The 18,203-nt window shown below is 38.6% G+C and overlaps 1 protein-coding gene across 3 annotated transcripts in view; it reads left to right on the forward strand.

Moving 5' to 3' along the window:
* PTDSS1 (phosphatidylserine synthase 1) overlaps window positions 1-18,203 on the forward strand; it is a 40,787-nt gene that overhangs the window by 11,911 nt on the left and 10,673 nt on the right. For 2 of the 3 annotated variants that reach the window (XR_004841945.1, XR_004841946.1), the window contains exons 5-12: window positions 86-237; window positions 2,226-2,367; window positions 3,313-3,425; window positions 4,926-4,991; window positions 9,202-9,301; window positions 10,449-10,517; window positions 11,042-11,111; window positions 12,470-12,858. Coding sequence is in view for 1 of the 3 variants with exons in the window: in XM_035893885.1 (XP_035749778.1) it covers window positions 86-237; window positions 2,226-2,367; window positions 3,313-3,425; window positions 4,926-4,991; window positions 9,202-9,301; window positions 10,449-10,517; window positions 11,042-11,111; window positions 12,473-12,582 (822 nt within the window). In the remaining 2 variants the exon portion in view is untranslated. Of the gene's footprint in view, window positions 1-85; window positions 238-2,225; window positions 2,368-3,312; window positions 3,426-4,925; window positions 4,992-9,201; window positions 9,302-10,448; window positions 10,518-11,041; window positions 11,112-12,469; window positions 14,099-18,203 lie in introns of those variants that run through there. The other variant, XM_035893885.1, reaches the window with a different exon arrangement.

Below are 18,203 nucleotides of genomic sequence, written 5' to 3' on the forward strand. Positions count from 1 at the left end.
TCATTTTTCAATGTGTACTTGAAAAGTGAATTTGTATGAATTCTGTGCTGTTTCTCACCCAAAATCTTTTTGCTGTGTTCTGTAGCTCTTCTTCATGCACCTTCTGCCTAATTTTGCTGAATGCTGGTGGGATCAAGTCATTTTGGACATCCTGCTTTGTAACGGGGGTGGCATCTGGTTGGGCATGGTAGTTTGTCGTTTCTTGGAGATGAGGACCTATCACTGGGCAAGTTTCAAGTATGTCTAAATTAAAGCTTGATAAACATTGTTTGATGTTATAATATTAAATGCATTTTCCTAGGAAGTGGACCTTCTTCGCATATGTGAAATGCATGTGGTATAGAAATAGCATGCAATCTGCCTGTGCCAACAGTACTGTAAATTTATTTTGAGTGTTAAAAGTCCATCTTGTAGTAATGCTACTGTACAGCATATACTTGTAATTATGACGTATATATCATTTTCCTCTGCAATCTAAGTTAGAAGCATTGATGCCAAATGAAAATAAAGTAGTAAAGCTGTTTGCATTTTCATTTTATTTTATACAATTTAAACTTTGAAGAAGGCAGTGAACAAAACAAATTGTAATTATTTTCTCATTATACAATGTTTTTAAACTAGATTTGGGCTCAGCTTGTTGAGGCATTAGCGTGGCAATCTGTCAGCACTAGCTGTAATTGCAGAAGAGGAATCAGGCTGATTGTACCTGTAGTGTGAATTGCCTTACCCCCTTGCTGACACACTAAAATAAATGGTGTAATTGCAAAATAAAGTAGCATTTGTTGTGTACAAGGGCAACAGCATGTGGCCTAGTAAGTGTCAGTTCCTAACTGTCCAGGTATGGTTTCTACCATAGTATTTTGCCCCTCTCTTGCCTTCTTCCCTAGCAGTTGGTAGCAAGTATGGTTATCTGCATGTTACCAGTGGTATAGATAAAACAGGATCAAGCACAATGAATTGCCAAATTGCCTTGAGAGATGGAAAAGGAGCTCAAATCTTGACTTTGACATTTGTACCCTACATGAACTTCTGTGCTGCTTTCTTTTCTTACTCACAAATTTGTTAATTGGTCTGAGAACCATCCAGCCTTTAGTCTCCATTCAATTTTCCTACATTTCAATTCAGGAGGAATAATGAGCATTACAGAGTTGGTGGTCCCTCTGTTTTTAGAGAGTTCACTGAAAGTTGAAACAGCAGAATATCTATGGCAGGACTAGGCTTTACTGCCTTTGTGGAATAATTTTTCCTCACATTCTTTTAAATGCATGAGTATATTTTTTTGAACTTCAGTAGGAAGAGGAGTTGCATGGGATGAGAAGCTTTTGCTTGTGCCCTTTTGTTTTCTTCTTCTTTTTTTGTTGAATAAACATGGATCTTAAATATTATAAGGTTCCCCCTAACCTAAGATCCTGCTCGCCTAAAAGAACGCTAGTATGAGAAATAACAAATCTGAATCTCTCTTTTTGTCCAGAAGGGCCATGGAAATAACAGGGTGAAAACTGACTTCTAGCCCTGCTAGTCCTCCTTCAGAAAAGGAAACTGAGTTTTTCTTAGCATCCAAAGGACAGGGATTCTGTTGCTCATCTGAATTAATGTTATCAAAAGCAAGAACCAGTAACACATCTGTCAGACAAACCTCCATTCACATCCCCTTTCAAAAGGGAATTTAAAAGCTTTTTAGCTTTCAACAGTGATACCGCATCTCTCCAGAAGATTTGCATGCATCAGAACAGCAGGGGTTGTATATGCTGTAAGTGCAGTATTTTCAAACCTGTGGCACCAGCCCCTTATACAATTAATGAATAATGAATCTGACAGATTCTTGATGGATGGATGTCAGTGATCTCTAGAACAAGGAACTCTTTGGGATAAGAGTAGTGGCAGCATACACTAGGAAGAAATATCCTCTAGATTTTCCAAGCAGGTTGCAGAATCCTTTCCTTCATGGACAGAATAATAGATATGTTTTGTAGTTAGTTGCTGACTGAGGATAGAGGAAGGTGGGCTTTCATAGAAGAATGCACCCTGACTGAAGCGCTTAATAGATTATATTTCTTAATTCAGCCTTGCCTGGTACACAGTTGTGTCTGTGAAGATCTTCGCTGTCCAGCAAAAAAGTGTGATTGTTCTGAAACATCCGTAGTGTGGCTATTGCGCTTTTTTTTTTTTTTTTCCCCCCTTGCATATTCCTTGTATTTACTCCAGCCATTCTCTTTTTTTTCTAGGGACATTCACACGACTACAGGGAAAATCAAAAGAGCTGTATTACAGTTCACTCCAGCCAGCTGGACCTATGTCCGCTGGTTTGACCCTAAGTCTTCATTTCAAAGAGTAGCTGGGATCTACCTTTTCATGATCATTTGGCAGGTAGGAAATAAATTCTGTGAAATCAAAGCTGCCATCAGCTCAGTTACGTATTGGCTGTGTTAAGCTGGAAGACATTCTAATGCAATGTATGTCCGCCATTGAAATACCCAGTTAAATGAATTGATAATACAGAATTTGTCTGGGCATTGTTCATGGGAGTTACATGATAGTTCAGGAGTGTAATTACAGAATCTGTAGAAACAACCGAATGTTACAGATTGCTGTACTGGCCATCAGATTGCTCTTTGCAATTGATACAGTTTTAAAAACTGCTAGGCAGTGGGGTTTTGGATAGGGTTTTTTTTGTTGGGTTTTGTTGTGTGCTTTTTTTTCCCTTTCCCGTTGACTGTTGGATGGATCACTGATATTCAGAATTCTGGCCTCGATCCAACAAGACTCCATAATATGTCCCAACTGCTTTGGTACTTCATTATGCAAATGCTAGCAGACTTCACTAAAATCTGAACCTTTATTTTGTTGTTTGTTTGTTTGTTTTTTTAATTTGCTGAATTTAGTCTTTAAAAGGAGAACCAGAAGTGTTGGAGATAATTTTTTTTTTTTTTTTTTTAAAGTATGATTTCTTCTATTTCTCTACTAAATTTGCCTCAGTTGTTCATGCCTGATTTATTGTATGAAAGTATTCAGAACACCTATGCAGTGTGAATTAGTGTCTGGTCCCTTAATGGGTTTTTTGGAAAGAGAGCAAATACTTTCATAGATGTGTCTAGGGCAGAATTCCTTGTTTTACTAGTATATCCCTTGCTTGTCCTAGAGCAGGAATCTTAGGCTCTTTAAATCCTTAATTTAACCAGTAGGGCTATAGTAGAACATAAATAGCTTTCCTTCTGTGTTTTAGTTCCCATACTAATCTTTGTCTGTTTTCTGTAGTAACTCATTAGGAGTTATACAAGTGAACACTATTAACTAACTTTTTTTTTTTTTAAGCTGACTGAGTTGAACACATTCTTTTTGAAACATATCTTTGTGTTCCAAGCAAGCCACCCTTTAAGCTGGGGGAGAATTCTCTTCATAGGAATCATTACAGCACCCACTGTAAGGTAATTTTCTTGCCATGGTGTTTTTTTCTTATGTTTAGAATAGCTTGACTTCTAGGCACCCAGGAACTGCATATAATTTGTGAGTAAGTACAGCACATTTCAAGGAATTTATGCTTTTGCCATGATGAAAAGTGAAACAATAATCACTTTTCAATAAAGTATGTTTTCTGCCAAGTAAACTAATAAGTTTATAAGTGATAATATAAACATCTGTGTTTCCATAGGGGTGCAGAACCAGTCTGTTCCATCTTCTATTTGTATGGCATCTGCCTGTGTAGTAAGTTAGCTGCATATGTTATCCTTGAGGACTGTATGTAAAAGTATCCAAGTTCATGAGTCAGATGCTCACAAAAGTGTAGATGAGGACAAATAGAGCGGTTGTTTTTTCTAACTGAGCTTCTTACTCTGTTTGTCTACAGGAAATATTTGCATGTTATAAGAAGAGATTTGTTACCGTATTCTGAGTAACAGAACTGTATATACGCAGTGTTAACAGTTGTGTAGAAACATTAACCTGTTTCTAGTCATGCACAGTATTTCACGTTCTTAGCAGAGTCCCCTTAATTCTTCTGTGACATAGCTGGAGGTAGACAGAATGCATACAGTTTTGAAGTGAGAGTCAGGACATTTCCCATTCATGAGTAAAGTGACGTGACCTTGGACAGTTAAATGGCAGCTGTTTATTCCTAAAACGCAGCTGTTAGTGTCTCAAGTTAGGTGCAGTCATTTCACAGTTAACTAAATCACCTTAAACATCCTATAAGCTCCTGTATAGGTGAGCTTTTAAGTATTTTTACGGCATTGCCAACCTGTAGAAGTCTTTATTCTTGTATTGTTGGATTAATAACACTTGTCTTCCCCATCTATCAGTGGAAATTGGAGACAGAGACTGAGAAAAGGAACTTTGGTCCCACTTCTGTGGAATTCCCTTCTCTAAACTCTTTAAAATTTAGAAGCACAAAGAGCATAAAGAACAGAGCAGAATGGTCTCCAGACTATTTTCAAAATAGTGAGAAATTCTACTCTGTTCTTCGGAGGAAAATGTGCCAGTGGTTAGAGCACTCACCTAGGATATGGAATAGCCATATTCAGTTTCTCACAAGATTCAAACCCACATCTCTTAAGAAAATGAAATTGTTAATAAATGAAAGTGTAGAAAAAGTGGAGGATTCTCTAATTCTTTTGAAGCTGTTGCACTTTTCTTGAAAGAAGAGGCAGGAGACAAATATGCAGCTTTTTTAGCCTACTGGTTTGGGTACTTTCCCAGTCCTTGCTCTCAGGATTGTTTTCTGTGTTGTTTCAAGCTATTTGATCTATGTGATAATCTGTCCTGCTAGAATTGAAGCCATCTGGTAGACATCCAGCATGATTGCATTTGATTTTAACCATCAGTGCTTCATTTGCAGTATAGATACATTTGTAACGTAAACTTGTTTTCTAAATGTAAATACTCTGTGGACTTTCAACTTCACTGAAGAATTTTCTTGTTTCCCTTCTCAGGCAATACTATGCGTACCTCACAGATACGCAGTGCAAGAGGGTGGGAACTCAGTGCTGGGTGTTTGGGTAAGTGTTCTTGCTGCATTCTTGAAGCATTTGGACAAGTGTTAAATAGGAGTCCAGCACAGGAAGAGGCTTTGCATGAAGCCAGTCCTTGTCTTGTCTTTAGTATAAAGAACAGTATGGAGAGATGTTAGTGGTTTTTGGTTTGGTTTTTTTGGGGGGGTTTTTTGGGGGTTTTTTTTTGTTTTGTTTTGTTTTTTTTTCTCAAGTTCAGAGGACAGGAAAATTATGGATTTGGAGGTAGAACATGGGAAATGATGGAGTGAATAAGGACAAGAACAGAAGGAAGAACTAGAAACTGCTGGATAAAGCTAGGCTCCTTCAAAGTAGCATTGGCCTTGCTGCCCATACTCGCAGTCAGGAGAGAAGGATAAAGCTTTTGTCTCTACCACTTGCTTGTCATTGGAGCAGTGTTTACCTGGCTGTCAAGGTGGGCATTGCTGCTGTTAGAAATCACAACAGAAGACAGTGAAACAAACAACGGTTATCAACTATTTCTATTCTATTCTCAAAGAGGGAAAAGAATAATGCTATGAATGATGGTTAGCTTGGCTACAATCTCTTTCAACATGTCTATTGGAGGAGGCCTTTAAATGAAGTGTTTGCATGGTTGCTTCTGGTGAGAACTTCCTTCTCTAGGTGGCTTGGCTAAAATGTGCTGTTCTGGAAACCTAAAGCATGTGCTGTTGTAGCATTGTAACAGCATCTTGTAAATAAGCAGTGTAGTAGTGTCCCTTTTGATTTATGACCTGGAAGCTTACAAACGGGAAAACATAAGAGATCCCAAATCACGTCTTAAAGAAAAAGAATATGTATTTTAAGAAACTCTTCAAGAAGCTAATTTCTGGTGGCAATCATTTTAAATTAGAACAGCCATTTCATTCTCTTTGTTACAATTAGGTTATATCTAATTTCCAGAATTCTCTGAACCATTTTCATGTTTAATAGAAGAATCTGTTACTGATTTAAATTGGAATAGCATTTCAATGAGCCGTAAAATACTCAATCTAATTTAGAGACAGTGCTCTGGCAAACTTCTCACCTTTACTGTGAGTTTCGGGGATGTTACAGAGTTTTAAGAACAGTCCTGGGCTGGAAGGCGTGTTTCCAGGTGCACTACACCACCGTAAAGAATATCCTCTTGTCAACATTTAATTGAGATGAGAGCAGAGCATGATGCAGTGTTATTGAAGGGATTTCTACTCTTGTTTTAAATGTAACCTGGAGAACATAACGTATGTCTCCTTGAGTTTGGCTGGGCTTAAATATTCACCTTTTTCACTGACTTACCACCTTCCTGGATGGATCTGTTACTGTGTTCAACTCATGACTGTAACATCCAATGGGCGTACAATAGTAATTCTGTTCTTGTTTAGTTTTACTGGTGCTGAGCAGGAATTGATGGTAATTTTCTGTGAGCCTAAAGCTCCTTACTTAGGGAGGATCCCCCTCCTCAAAACATCCATTATGAGTCCTAAAGAGAGTCTGTAACATACGCGGTCCTTAAAAAGGCGTTGGATTTTTTTAATGATCATGGCAGAGTCACCTGTCTTTCTGGGTTTGGTATGGATGATGCTTTAGTGCTGAAAATACCTAACTAATCACACAGTTAATGACTACTTAATTTACAATTAGAATCAAATAGCCTTGCTCTGCTTGTGCATAAACACCTTAATAGTTACAGGTCAACTGTATTAATATTTTGGTGGTATGCATTTGAATACTGACATGTTACTGGAATCTCTATTTAAGTTATTTAGAAATCGAGATGTTTATATGAAAAAGGAAATTTTCTCAACTATTGATGGTAATTTTAGAGTCTTACAGAAGACACATTTTAACTTTATAACTTTGGGGGAAGAATTTTCAAGTTCTACACTATGAAGAAAGTTTACATTATTAAGGAATCTGCTAGAAAAATCAGAGCAACACTAGGAGTACCTGTTGTTTGTTGGAAAAGCAGCACTCTTCCAGTGATTCAGCTATCCAGAATATAATTTCTGAAGCAGTTAAAAGCAAGTATATAGAATATTCATATCTGTAGTGATCAAGACGCTTCTAAAGGCACAAAATGAATTTGTAACAGACTAACCATGGGAATAATTAAAATTAGTGCATTGCACCGGTATGAAACTGTGTTCTGTGTGACTTGACATACACTGTAGCATCGCTCTCAACAGGTAGACAGTAAGTGATGTAAGGCATGAACAAGGCCGGTACAACAGGTCTGCTGGAAATTTTCATTAAGATGAAGCCTTTCAAAAAGGAATATCTGTTAGGATGTTACAAGACCATTTTGACTGAATAAAAAGTTAGTGCCTTTTAGTTCTATTGAGTATTCTCATCACCCTTCAGTAAGACACTAGCACCTCTCACTGTTAGCATCCTTCTATGTTTTGATTTACCACTTCTTTAACTGTAATAGCTGTCCTATTGTACAATGTGCTTAACCCGAGTATTCTTGACAAGAATAATGGAAAGAATGTATAAACGCAGCACAAACAGCTGTATCATTTTTCGAGTCCTTGTTGAAAATAGTGTATTTTTTTTTTATACCTTTGAGTATATCGTACTCTCATATGTTTGTTTCCTGATGGTGGTCTTTCTGTTCCCACTGCTGTAGTTCAGTTTAACTTTTTTTTTTTTTTTTTTTTTTTTTTTTTTTTAATCTGCAGCTGGATCAGTAAGAATAATGTAAAACCAAGAAAGGAAAACAGTTGGTGACCCAACAGAGTAACACTGCTCTCAAGTTTTTACTAATATGCACCTCATTAATTTGCAGTATTGGTCAATTAGGTGTTATTTCCACAATTCTAAGTTTTGGCCCCACTCATCATGCTGCAAGTCACATTAGATGTACAGAGAAAGCTGTAATATATTATTTGCACCAGGGCCATCTCTGCAATACCAGTGGTTAAGTCATGCACACATCTTTCCCCCCTCTTTCACAGGGGGAGCTGGGTCCTGTCTGACAGGCAGTAGAGCTGTTTTTAGCAGCTCCCTAGTTGTGGAGAGTGCTGGTAGGGAAAATGTACTGCAGTGTTGAGCTTGGGAGTCCACAACACTTGACCTGATGTTAAGTGTGCCTGCACACGTTTAGGAGGAGTGTTCATGCATATGCTCATGTACAACCTCAGAGTCATTACTGAACGAGCGAAATATTAAACTTTTATAAATTTAATAGTTTTCTTCATGATTTGCTTCAGCTCGAGAAGAGTCAATTATCTACACTTTTGCTGCACCAGTCACATTTATACACTTGTATTAAAAAGATGTAATTTTGTGTCCAGGACTTAAACAAACTAAATATATTTCCATGGCAGGTGATCATAGAATCACTTTGGCTGGAAAAGACCTTTGAGATCATCGAGTCCAACCTTTAACCTAACCCTGCCATCCCACCTCTAAACCATGTCCCTAAGCACCTCATCTATCCTTCTTTTAAATACCTCCAGGGAGGAGGAGCTTTGGATTCATAGCCCTTGTTCCACACCAAGTGGTGGACAAGGCTCCATAGCTTTGAGCCTGAAAAGATGTAAACATCTGGTAACGGGTAGAGAGCTAGAGATACTTGTTTTGATTCTTATAATGCAAGAGAGGAAGTAAATACTGCAATTTTTTCTCTCACATTTCTCCGCAAATCCTCTGATACTGTGGTGTGGACCTGAGTTTACAGATAAACCAGAGCAAATGTGTGGATTTTCAGAGAATTTGAAATGCTGTTTCATGTTATTTTTTCATTAAAAGCTATGTGAAGCAAGCAAAGACAACTATTTAGAATTGTAGTACATTTACATCCCATAGAGAAATACCCAAAGCACAGTTCCCATTCACCCAACAGGGTGAGTCTGTTGGTTGTTCAGCATAGAAAAGAAATGTATATCTCTTGAGGGCTGAAGCACAGTGGTAGGTATAAACAGAAAATCTCTGCTATTGGCAAACACTCCTGCTTGTTCCCAGGACAAGCAGAGGCTCGCCGAATTGTGAACTGCCAGTTGATCACTTTGTGTGCTGTTTATGCTGAAGAAAAGTATAGGAAGAAAAATAAATTTCCCAAAGAGTTTCATTTAGTGGTGGTGTTGGAGAGGTATGTGCTCACTAGAGAGTGGTGCTTGTTTAGAGCTGACAGCCTGGGGTCTGGGTTGTGAACATGTGAGTTAAATCCTCAGTGTTTGTAACCACTCCTATCCCCTCCCCTTTCATTTATCCACAGGGTTATTGCTTTCCTTGAAGCTATTGTGTGCATAAAGTTTGGACAGGACCTTTTTTCCAAAACACAAATACTGTATGTTGTGTTTTGGCTTCTCTGTGTGGTAAGTGAGATTTCTCATGTGAAACATGAAGCATGGCAAAAGCATTGAAAGCATCTAAATAGCTTCCTCTCTGGAACATTGGCAGCAGGGGATCATTGTGGGGGGATGCTGGTAAAGTGCTTTGTGCATGTCCTAGGAAAAGCAAGTGCTCGATCATTTAGAACAGACTTTGAAGGGACTAGAGTAACTTTTTTTTCTTATTTCTTGATATAGCAGAATTTAACCACTTTACCAGTGCTTAACAATGAAACAAAAACTAGTTATAGGGTGCTTTATCTTTATGAGAGAAAATGTCAGTTTGATTGAGGCTAACTTTGTTGCTTGCTGTAGTGCCCACTGGAAAGGAACAGGAATTAATGAATAGCATTAATAAGTAATGCATGTTGTTTCACACTGAAGTCTTACAACTATATAAACAACCCTGCTTTATCAGGCAAATCATTCTCACTCAGCCTGCAACTTTCTGTACTTCAGTGTGATTACTGCAAATGCAGCATGAAATGCCCATTTTATAACAGTAAATGGATGTTTGTCTTGCCAGACTTATAACTCCGATGCCAAACACATTTTTAATGGTCAGTGAAAAATAAGGCATTTATAACAGGCTGACAGATAAATACTTCTCCCTCCTAGTTGGGAACACAGTTTGAGCAGGTGATAGGGTGCCGGAATTTATTGTTCTCTTATTTAGCGTGACAATTTTATTCCTGAAACTTCAGAGGAGGAAAGTATTGAATTGCTTCCCGGATCAGAGCACCACAAAACCAAACTTGTAACCCAGCCTGAAGCATGGGGCAGGGAGAAGGAGAAATAGTTTTTTCTCCCAGGCTGGTTGTTCCTGATAACATACCTACAAGTGCTTACCAACTGCCTTTGTATGATGATTGTATGGTGTGAGGACAAAAACCACACTGACAGGGCATGCTCCCATTGAGAATTGGTCTACACACCCCATGGTGGCAGAATGTATGTGTACCTTGAAGTGGGAGCGTGAGCCTTATTCATCCTGAGAAAAGATGTAGAGAGAAACAGAGCATGAAAGTCTCCAAATGCAGAACCCCTAGGGACTCTGAGAGCTTGAACCAGCAAGGAATTTGGAAAAAGTTTTGTGGATTATTTTTTCTTTTTCTTCTCCTCCCTTGTTTAGGCCTTTACAACTTTCCTGTGTTTATATGGTATGGTTTGGTACGCAGAATACTATGGCCACCGAGAAAAGGTACTTTATTAAGAAGACTGTGTTTGTTTTATACAAGAGTTAAAACTGCGAAGCTCCTAGATATTAGAATTCTTTACCAGGGCTAGTATAAACGGGGATGAGAGGGGGATGGTCCAGAGTCTAACTGAAGTCAATAGAAAGAACTCTGAATTCAGCGGGCCTTGGACAGATCCCAAATTACACTGTGGTTTCTAAAGAATGCTGTCCTCTTAGTTACTCAAAATGAGGCTGTAATTTTAGCAAAGCATTCAGGGATGAATGGTTAGCTAATGTTCCCATTGTACAGGTGGAATGCTAGGGGAATATTAAGAATACTTGGTTACACAACAGATCACATGGCAAGTGGCGAGTTCTTATTGTGTCATCTATGTTGTACCTTCTAACTAGGAAGGGAAAAGTCTGAAGCACTGACTGAATGTTTTATGAGGACTTCTGCCACAGTTTAAATTTACAAGTCTAATGAAGTGCTGTGATCACAGGAACCACCAGCATCCCAATGACACGTGTCCTTCTTGGTTTTGCAGACCTTATCAGAAAGTGAAGACAGTCCATACAGTCCAGATGCTTCCTGGCTTCATTCTAAATTCAGTAGAGGTATTGGCACTTTCTCACCTGTATTCTTGAAGTGGTAGCATTAAGGCTTAGCACTAGGAAAAGAGGCTTGAGAAACTTACCTTGAAGACAACTGGAGTTATTTAAACATCCCTGCAGGAGCTATACAAACAAATCATCTACAGAGCTGTTTTGCTCTACTGCCTTTTTTCTTCTAACTCTTGGAAATGTATTTATTTTTTAATGAAGCAACTGAATTTTTCTGCTGTTACTCCAGGCCATTCACGTAGGTTTAGGGCACTGCGCATTTCGTAACTGTTGTGGACAGGTTTTCTCTCTGAATATTGCATGTTTGATTTGAAACATATGAATGTGAACTGTGCTTTTATTCCTGCTTGTTAAGAAACAGTCAAGAATGTGCCCTGGAGCTTTTGTTTGTATTGACACTTGCCTATTCAATGCAGTGCTGGTGGTCATAAACAGCTTTCTCTGTCCTAAGCAAAGGCAGCCTCCTTCTCTGACTTCCCTATGCTAGAGGTCAGATAAGTTACTTGCCTCCTTCGTTAACTCTTTAGTGTCTTCTTGCTTATTGAACAAATATCAGTATTCACACCTGGAAGTTATCTCTGTCAGTGTTTATGCTCCGGGTGTTTGTATCATTAAAAATATTTATTTGTCATATGCTTGAAAAGCACCTACAGCAGAGCTGCTTTATATCTCACACGTGACTTTTCTGGATGTTGATGTTAATTTATTCTCAGTTTAGTAAATTTGTGGTTTTTTATATTTTGGAAGAAAATTGTTTGCACTCAAAATGTTTTTCCCATTTATATATGCCAGAGAAGTCTGGCTAAGCAAATCTTTTTCTGACTTTCTGTTACTTCATTAATTACAAACTTCAGCCTCTTTCATGTTTTGCTGTTGAATTACTGTCTCAGTCCCCATTGTCTTCCTCTGCTTTCTCAGAGTCAAACATGGTCTGTCATATGAAAGACTGAAAACAAGAAATGTATTCTTACAAGGATCTGTGACCTTGCTTCCATAGTTCTTAATTTCTGATAGTACCTGCCAGTAATAAAAATGTGGAGGTTTAATTATCGATGTAATTTAAAATGGAGGATTTCACCACTATATTCTGCTATAGCAAACTTCTGATTTTTTTTTTTTTTTTTGAGGAAGAATTTTTCAGAACTCTCTTAAGAATTGTTGGGGGGGTTTTTTGGTTTTGTGGTTTTTTTCTTTAAATAGGCCACTAGATGGAGTACGAGCATCAACTAATTTGTATTAGCCTGAAATAATCCATATGGCAAACATTGTAGCTCTAGAAAGCCTTACTGTCTTTTAGACAAGAGCTTGACAATGTCAAATATATGTGTAGTAAAAACATATTTATTTCTCAGCAGGTGCTGACAATAGTCCACCAAAACATTCAGTCAATAGTGAAAGCCATTCATCTAGAAGGAGGAATCGGCACTCTAAATCAAAAGTAACAAATGGAATCGGCAAGAAATAAGAATGGTCTCTGAAGATGTCCTACAGTGTGACCAGAAGTGACAAAGAAAATCAGACCTGGCTCTGAATTTCCAAATGGAAGATTGATTTTTAAATTTAAAAGTTTAAAAAAAGGAGGTGTTGAAGAAAAGGATGATCAAGATGGAGCCGCCAGTGTAGTGCAAATCATTGCCTGCTGACACTCGCCATTCACTGATTTAAATCTAGTTTCTTCAGCATGTGGCACCAGAAGTTAATGAAGAGTATGCTGGAAAGAAAATTAATGTTGTCATAGCAGGTACACCCTGTTTTGTGTTCAGGTCTTGCAAGTGCATTTTTAATACCTTAGATGAGGACTTAAACACAAAGGTTAGTAAACTGATAATCAGTTGGTGTAGTTGGTTGGATTTTTTGTTTTTGTTTTGTTTATTGTGGTTTTGTTATTTTCTGGAAGAGTATGCAATCCTTTGACTAAAAGCAACTCTGCCCTTCTTTCTCAGTCTCACAACTAAACTTTTCTATACAACAGTTGGTAAGTTTTTAAAACTTCCATACTTGTATCCATCTGCTTGCTTTTATGTAAAGGCTCTTCAGACCCAATGACAGGGTTTTACCAGCAAAGAAATGGGTCCAGGTTTGTCATAAAGGATGCAAAATTGATCTTCAAACGTGCTTCTTTTGTTCTGCATTGTCCTTCTGCTTGATTGTTACACACTCGATTTCTTTTAAGTTTTTAAAATACTTATATCAAAATCTGTTGCAAAGTAGAGAGCCATGCCTCCTGCCCTCAGAGGCAGATGTCATGCCATTTGGTTGTTTTTCCTCCTTTACTGCAGTGAGTTTTGCATCTTCAAGTGCAAATATGTCATTTTTTTTCAGCTGTGTCACATTGTACACAATGTTCCTTCCCACTCCCCTCTAATTTGCCTCTGCCTCAGCTAGAACCAGAAATCCCAATGTCTTCAGACTGGTATCAGAAACTGCTTTGAAGGCTCTGGTGCCCTACTAAGCCTGGTGATAAGGCAGTTTTTTGCTGAAGTTGAGTTGCTTGCTACTTCTGTAAGCATAATTATTTGTGAAGGCTTGCTGTAGTCTTTGGTGTCTGAGAGGCAGCATGATATTACTGTGATAGAGCCCGTTGCTTTGGTATTTCCTGTCATGCAGTCAGATACCCAACAGCAAAGTCTCTCTTTCTTGCCATTTTTTATGGGTTTTTTTTTTTTCAGTTTGGGGTTTGTTGGGGTTTTTTTTAACATATTAATTCTGACATCTAGCAAAGAGGATAATTCTCCAGCAGTGAACGCAACGATTAAGTCAAGAGGTAAACAATCAAGAGCAATCAGTTCCTGTATTAAGTTGTCAGAATGTTTTTTGTGCCAATTAAATTTTGGGATTCATGGGGTTTAGAGGGGTAGATGGCTTTGGCAAGGATAAGTAATACCCATTTGTCACTTAGTCTTCGTAAGAAAATGGGATTTCCTTTTTCTTTGAATAATGTTACTGTGATTTGCCACAGGCTAAGTACTAAAAAAAAAAAATGCAGCAGAGAATTTATGCAAGTGTATGATACTGTAAATAGAAAAAAAAGTATCCTGTGTAATCCATTAATTCCTATGTGCCACAGATTATCAATGTTTTCAATGCACTTAAGTGTTGCTGCTGAACTCCTCAGAGGCCCTTTATTTCCCACCCCCCTTTTCAATCAAACATAAAGAGTACAACTTGGGAAGTAACACAGTAGAAGCTGCTAGATCGTCATTGCTAAAGTGACATTAGATGTTGCGTGAGAAAAAAATGTTAGGAAGACTTTCAGGCTTTCCTATGACTACTTGGTTTGCATTCATACTATAGCAATTCCATGTGTTGCCTCCTTATTTGTAACGTGCTACATGTTGATGAATGTATTTGTAGATTTCTTTGGATACTGAGACTTGTTATTTTTTATTTTCTTGGTTAATAACTCAGTCTGTGTAAGACTGAAGAATGGCATTGTAAATTTTCTATCTATTCAATACCAAAGCAAGAGATTGGAGGTCTAATGGTTTAGATATTTGAAGTACTGTGGTTTTCAAAGGTGGGAACCTGTTTTGTACTTGCAAGTGTATACACACCAACTATGTACACAAAGCTTACGTGTGTGAGCAGATGCTGAAGTACAAGATCTACTTGCCTGTGGGGACAAGCGCACATTTTGTAAATGCAGACCTGGTGCTCTCACTGCTGAACTGCACCCTAAAACTATTGGAAAGGCACATTTGAAGTGTCATCTTGATGGAAGCTGACTTCTGTATGCTATTGCAACAGCTTGGCCTTGAAGAAATGTTGTTTGACAACACCTTTAAAAATATTTCCCATTAAGTCTTTTTACTTTAATTTTCTGTGTTTCGTTGGGGGTTTTTTTTGCGTGTTGGTTGTTTTTGGTTTGTGGTTTGGTTTTTTTTGGGTTTTTTTTGGTTTGTTTTTTTTTTATTACTTTAAAAGGGTCAAACATAAAGAGTACAACTTGGGAAGTAACACAGCAGAAGCTGCTAGATCGTCATTGCTAAAGTGACATTAGATGTTGCGTGAGAAAAAAATGTTAGGAAGACTTTCAGGCTTTCCTATGACTACTTGGTTTGCATTCATACTATAGCAATTCCATGTGTTGCCTCCTTATTTGTAACGTGCTACATGTTGATGAATGTATTTGTAGATTTCTTTGGATACTGAGACTTGTTATTTTTTATTTTCTTGGTTAATAACTCAGTCTGTGTAAGACTGAAGAATGGCATTGTAAATTTTCTATCTATTCAATACCAAAGCAAGAGATTGGAGGTCTAATGGTTTAGATATTTGAAGTACTGTGGTTTTCAAAGGTGGGAACCTGTTTTGTACTTGCAAGTGTATACACACCAACTATGTACACAAAGCTTACGTGTGTGAGCAGATGCTGAAGTACAAGATCTACTTGCCTGTGGGGACAAGCGCACATTTTGTAAATGCAGACCTGGTGCTCTCACTGCTGAACTGCACCCTAAAACTATTGGAAAGGCACATTTGAAGTGTCATCTTGATGGAAGCTGACTTCTGTATGCTATTGCAACAGCTTGGCCTTGAAGAAATGTTGTTTGACAACACCTTTAAAAATATTTCCCATTAAGTCTTTTTACTTTAATTTTCTGTGTTTCGTTGGGGGTTTTTTTTGCGTGTTGGTTGTTTTTGGTTTGTGGTTTGGTTTTTTTTGGGGTTTTTTTGGTTTTTTTTTTTTTTTACTACTTTAAAAGAGGGATGGCTAGGGAGAGGAGAAACTTAAGTAAGCTATTTGAGTGCTGCTTGGAAAATGGCACGTTGTGTCCTCTGTCAGCAGTTCTGGCTGGAATTCATATATGTTCTCACAAGACCTCCACTGACTAACGCTGGCTGTATTTTCAGCCCCATCGTTTCAGACGTGAGCTTTGTGCTGGCAGGCATTGGAAAGGTGCTTTTGATCACTGCTATAAAATTAGTGATCTCAATTTTATCATTTACTGCGCTGTTGCTGAAATCTATATGTGTGCAACACCTACAATGACAAATCCCTGATCTGTTTAGCAACAAGCATCCATGTACAAGTTCTGCTGCTTGAACAGTATTTTGTAACAGTCGCGGATGCACTGTCCTGTTTTTACCTGCTTGTTCTGCCACAGCCTTTCATTCCTACTTTCCTGCTTCTGATGTTCTTTCCTTTCCCTGTCCTCTTGTGATCTCCCCTGCTGCTAAGGAGAGATCTGAATTGGCCCTCCGGAGGCTGTCCATCAATGATGTCAGTCATTGAAGGGAGGCTAATTTGGGGCAGCATGGTGTAAGCAGAGGGTAGTGGCAAGAACTTCAAGCAGCGGATTAAATGAAAATGGGAAGTTTTAAAATGCAGATATACAGTGAACCAGAGCTAGCCTTGAGTACTGGATTCCAGTATTAAAGTTGCTGCATAGATCATGCACTGCATCTAATTAAATATTTGGAGTGTGATTTCAACCAGTGCTTCTGTTACTCTTCTGTGAAGATCATCATTTGATGTTCCAGCTGTTAAAACTTCAATATTTTTTACTATGTTATCACAAGAGGACACAGATGTTACCATGTATTTAATAGTTTTTGAATAGATTTGCTCTGTATTGGTTGCAAAGTATTGTATTTTGCAATAACTCAGTAAATCAGCCCATGTCACCAGTATGTGTGTTTGTCTCTACCTGCAAGGCATAGGAAATGATTACATACTGCCTTTAGAAACTATTACATTTTATTCTATGTAATTGCATGCTGACAAATGCAGCGGTTCCTGAGCAGCCTACAGTGCACACTAAGGTTTTGCTGTAATTTATTATTTCAGAGCAGCAGATCCGATAATATGAACAGTTATATTCTGCCTTCTGCAGTTTCTCTAGTATACAGGATAAGCCTTGTCTTAATTACTCTTTTTGGATTTGTTTTACTATTGGATGGGAGAAACAAGTGTTGAGTTTGTAAATCTCTTCTGAAAGGTTGGAAAATACCTGATTAAACAATTTAGAAGAGCCGCCGCTCTCACAGGATGCTGTTACTACATTGGAGAAGGCTTTTTTTATGTCTTCATTCTGATCAATTAAAGCATTAAAAATACTGGAAAAAATCTGAAACATTGGAAGAAATTTCCTTTAAGAAGCAACTCTTGAAAATGTGCTCATTTGTAAGCATGAGGCTCCGCTACTTCTGAAGGATCACTCTTTGTTTTGTGCCTTGGTAGTTGCTGTTGCAGGTGGAGCTGTCATCAGCAGTGTCAGGGTCAATGAGCCAGGTGGCTTCATTTCTGCTCAGTTGTCCCGTGGCAACTTGCATGCTATTTTGCAATTAGCATGGTTTAGCACAGACTGGAAGCTAAAGCCTGAGGCAGCATGGTACCGATTGAAATAGGTATCGGTGTCCATGCCTGCTTTGATATCCAAGTGCTCACATTCAACTACATCCTGTAATGTGCCCACAGGCCTAGGCACTGCTCTCCTGTGCCACTGTCTTCTCACCACTATTTTGCCATCTGACCATGCTGGAGCACCGTAAGGACTACATGATCAGGGGCTGGGGTTTAACCAGAGGTTTCTGAGCTGATTTTAAGTCTCGTACACTCAAAATACCTCCTGCAGTACTCTGTCTCCCTCTCCCTCCAGGTCTGCTCTGCCTTCTTATCTACCCGTTGCCATCATGTAGTTTTGTTCTCTGGAGCCCTGGCAGGGACTGCTCCTATTTCAACAAGTTAAGATAGTTCCCTAAAGCTGCAGTTTCACAATTGGATGGAAATGTGTTTTGGACACACACCTTGCTTTACTCACTTTGCTTTTGCTCTTTGCATGGCTGGCCAGGAATTGAGAACGTATGTTGTTATTCAAAGGAAGCGGGACCAGAAGGCCACAAGCTCTTCATACACTGGGCTGAAAGCATGAGGACAACCAGACTGCTAGCTTACGCCCAGCAAGATGCCCGGTCTGTTACCTGTGTGCCTGCCTGCTCATCAATGCTGTGCCTCGGGTGCCTCCTCCTGTGCTGCTTCCATGTGTACCAGCCCCTTCTGAAGCCAGTCTGCTCCCAGCTCTTTTTGGGAGTCAGTGATATACCTTTCATGCTTCTCGGTGCATCTGGGTCCGGGAGGGCTTA

The sequence above is a fragment of the Egretta garzetta genome, unplaced genomic scaffold (assembly GCF_000687185.1).
Source record: "Egretta garzetta isolate BGI_Z169 unplaced genomic scaffold, ASM68718v1 scaffold154, whole genome shotgun sequence".
NCBI classification, from domain to species: domain Eukaryota; kingdom Metazoa; phylum Chordata; class Aves; order Pelecaniformes; family Ardeidae; genus Egretta; species Egretta garzetta.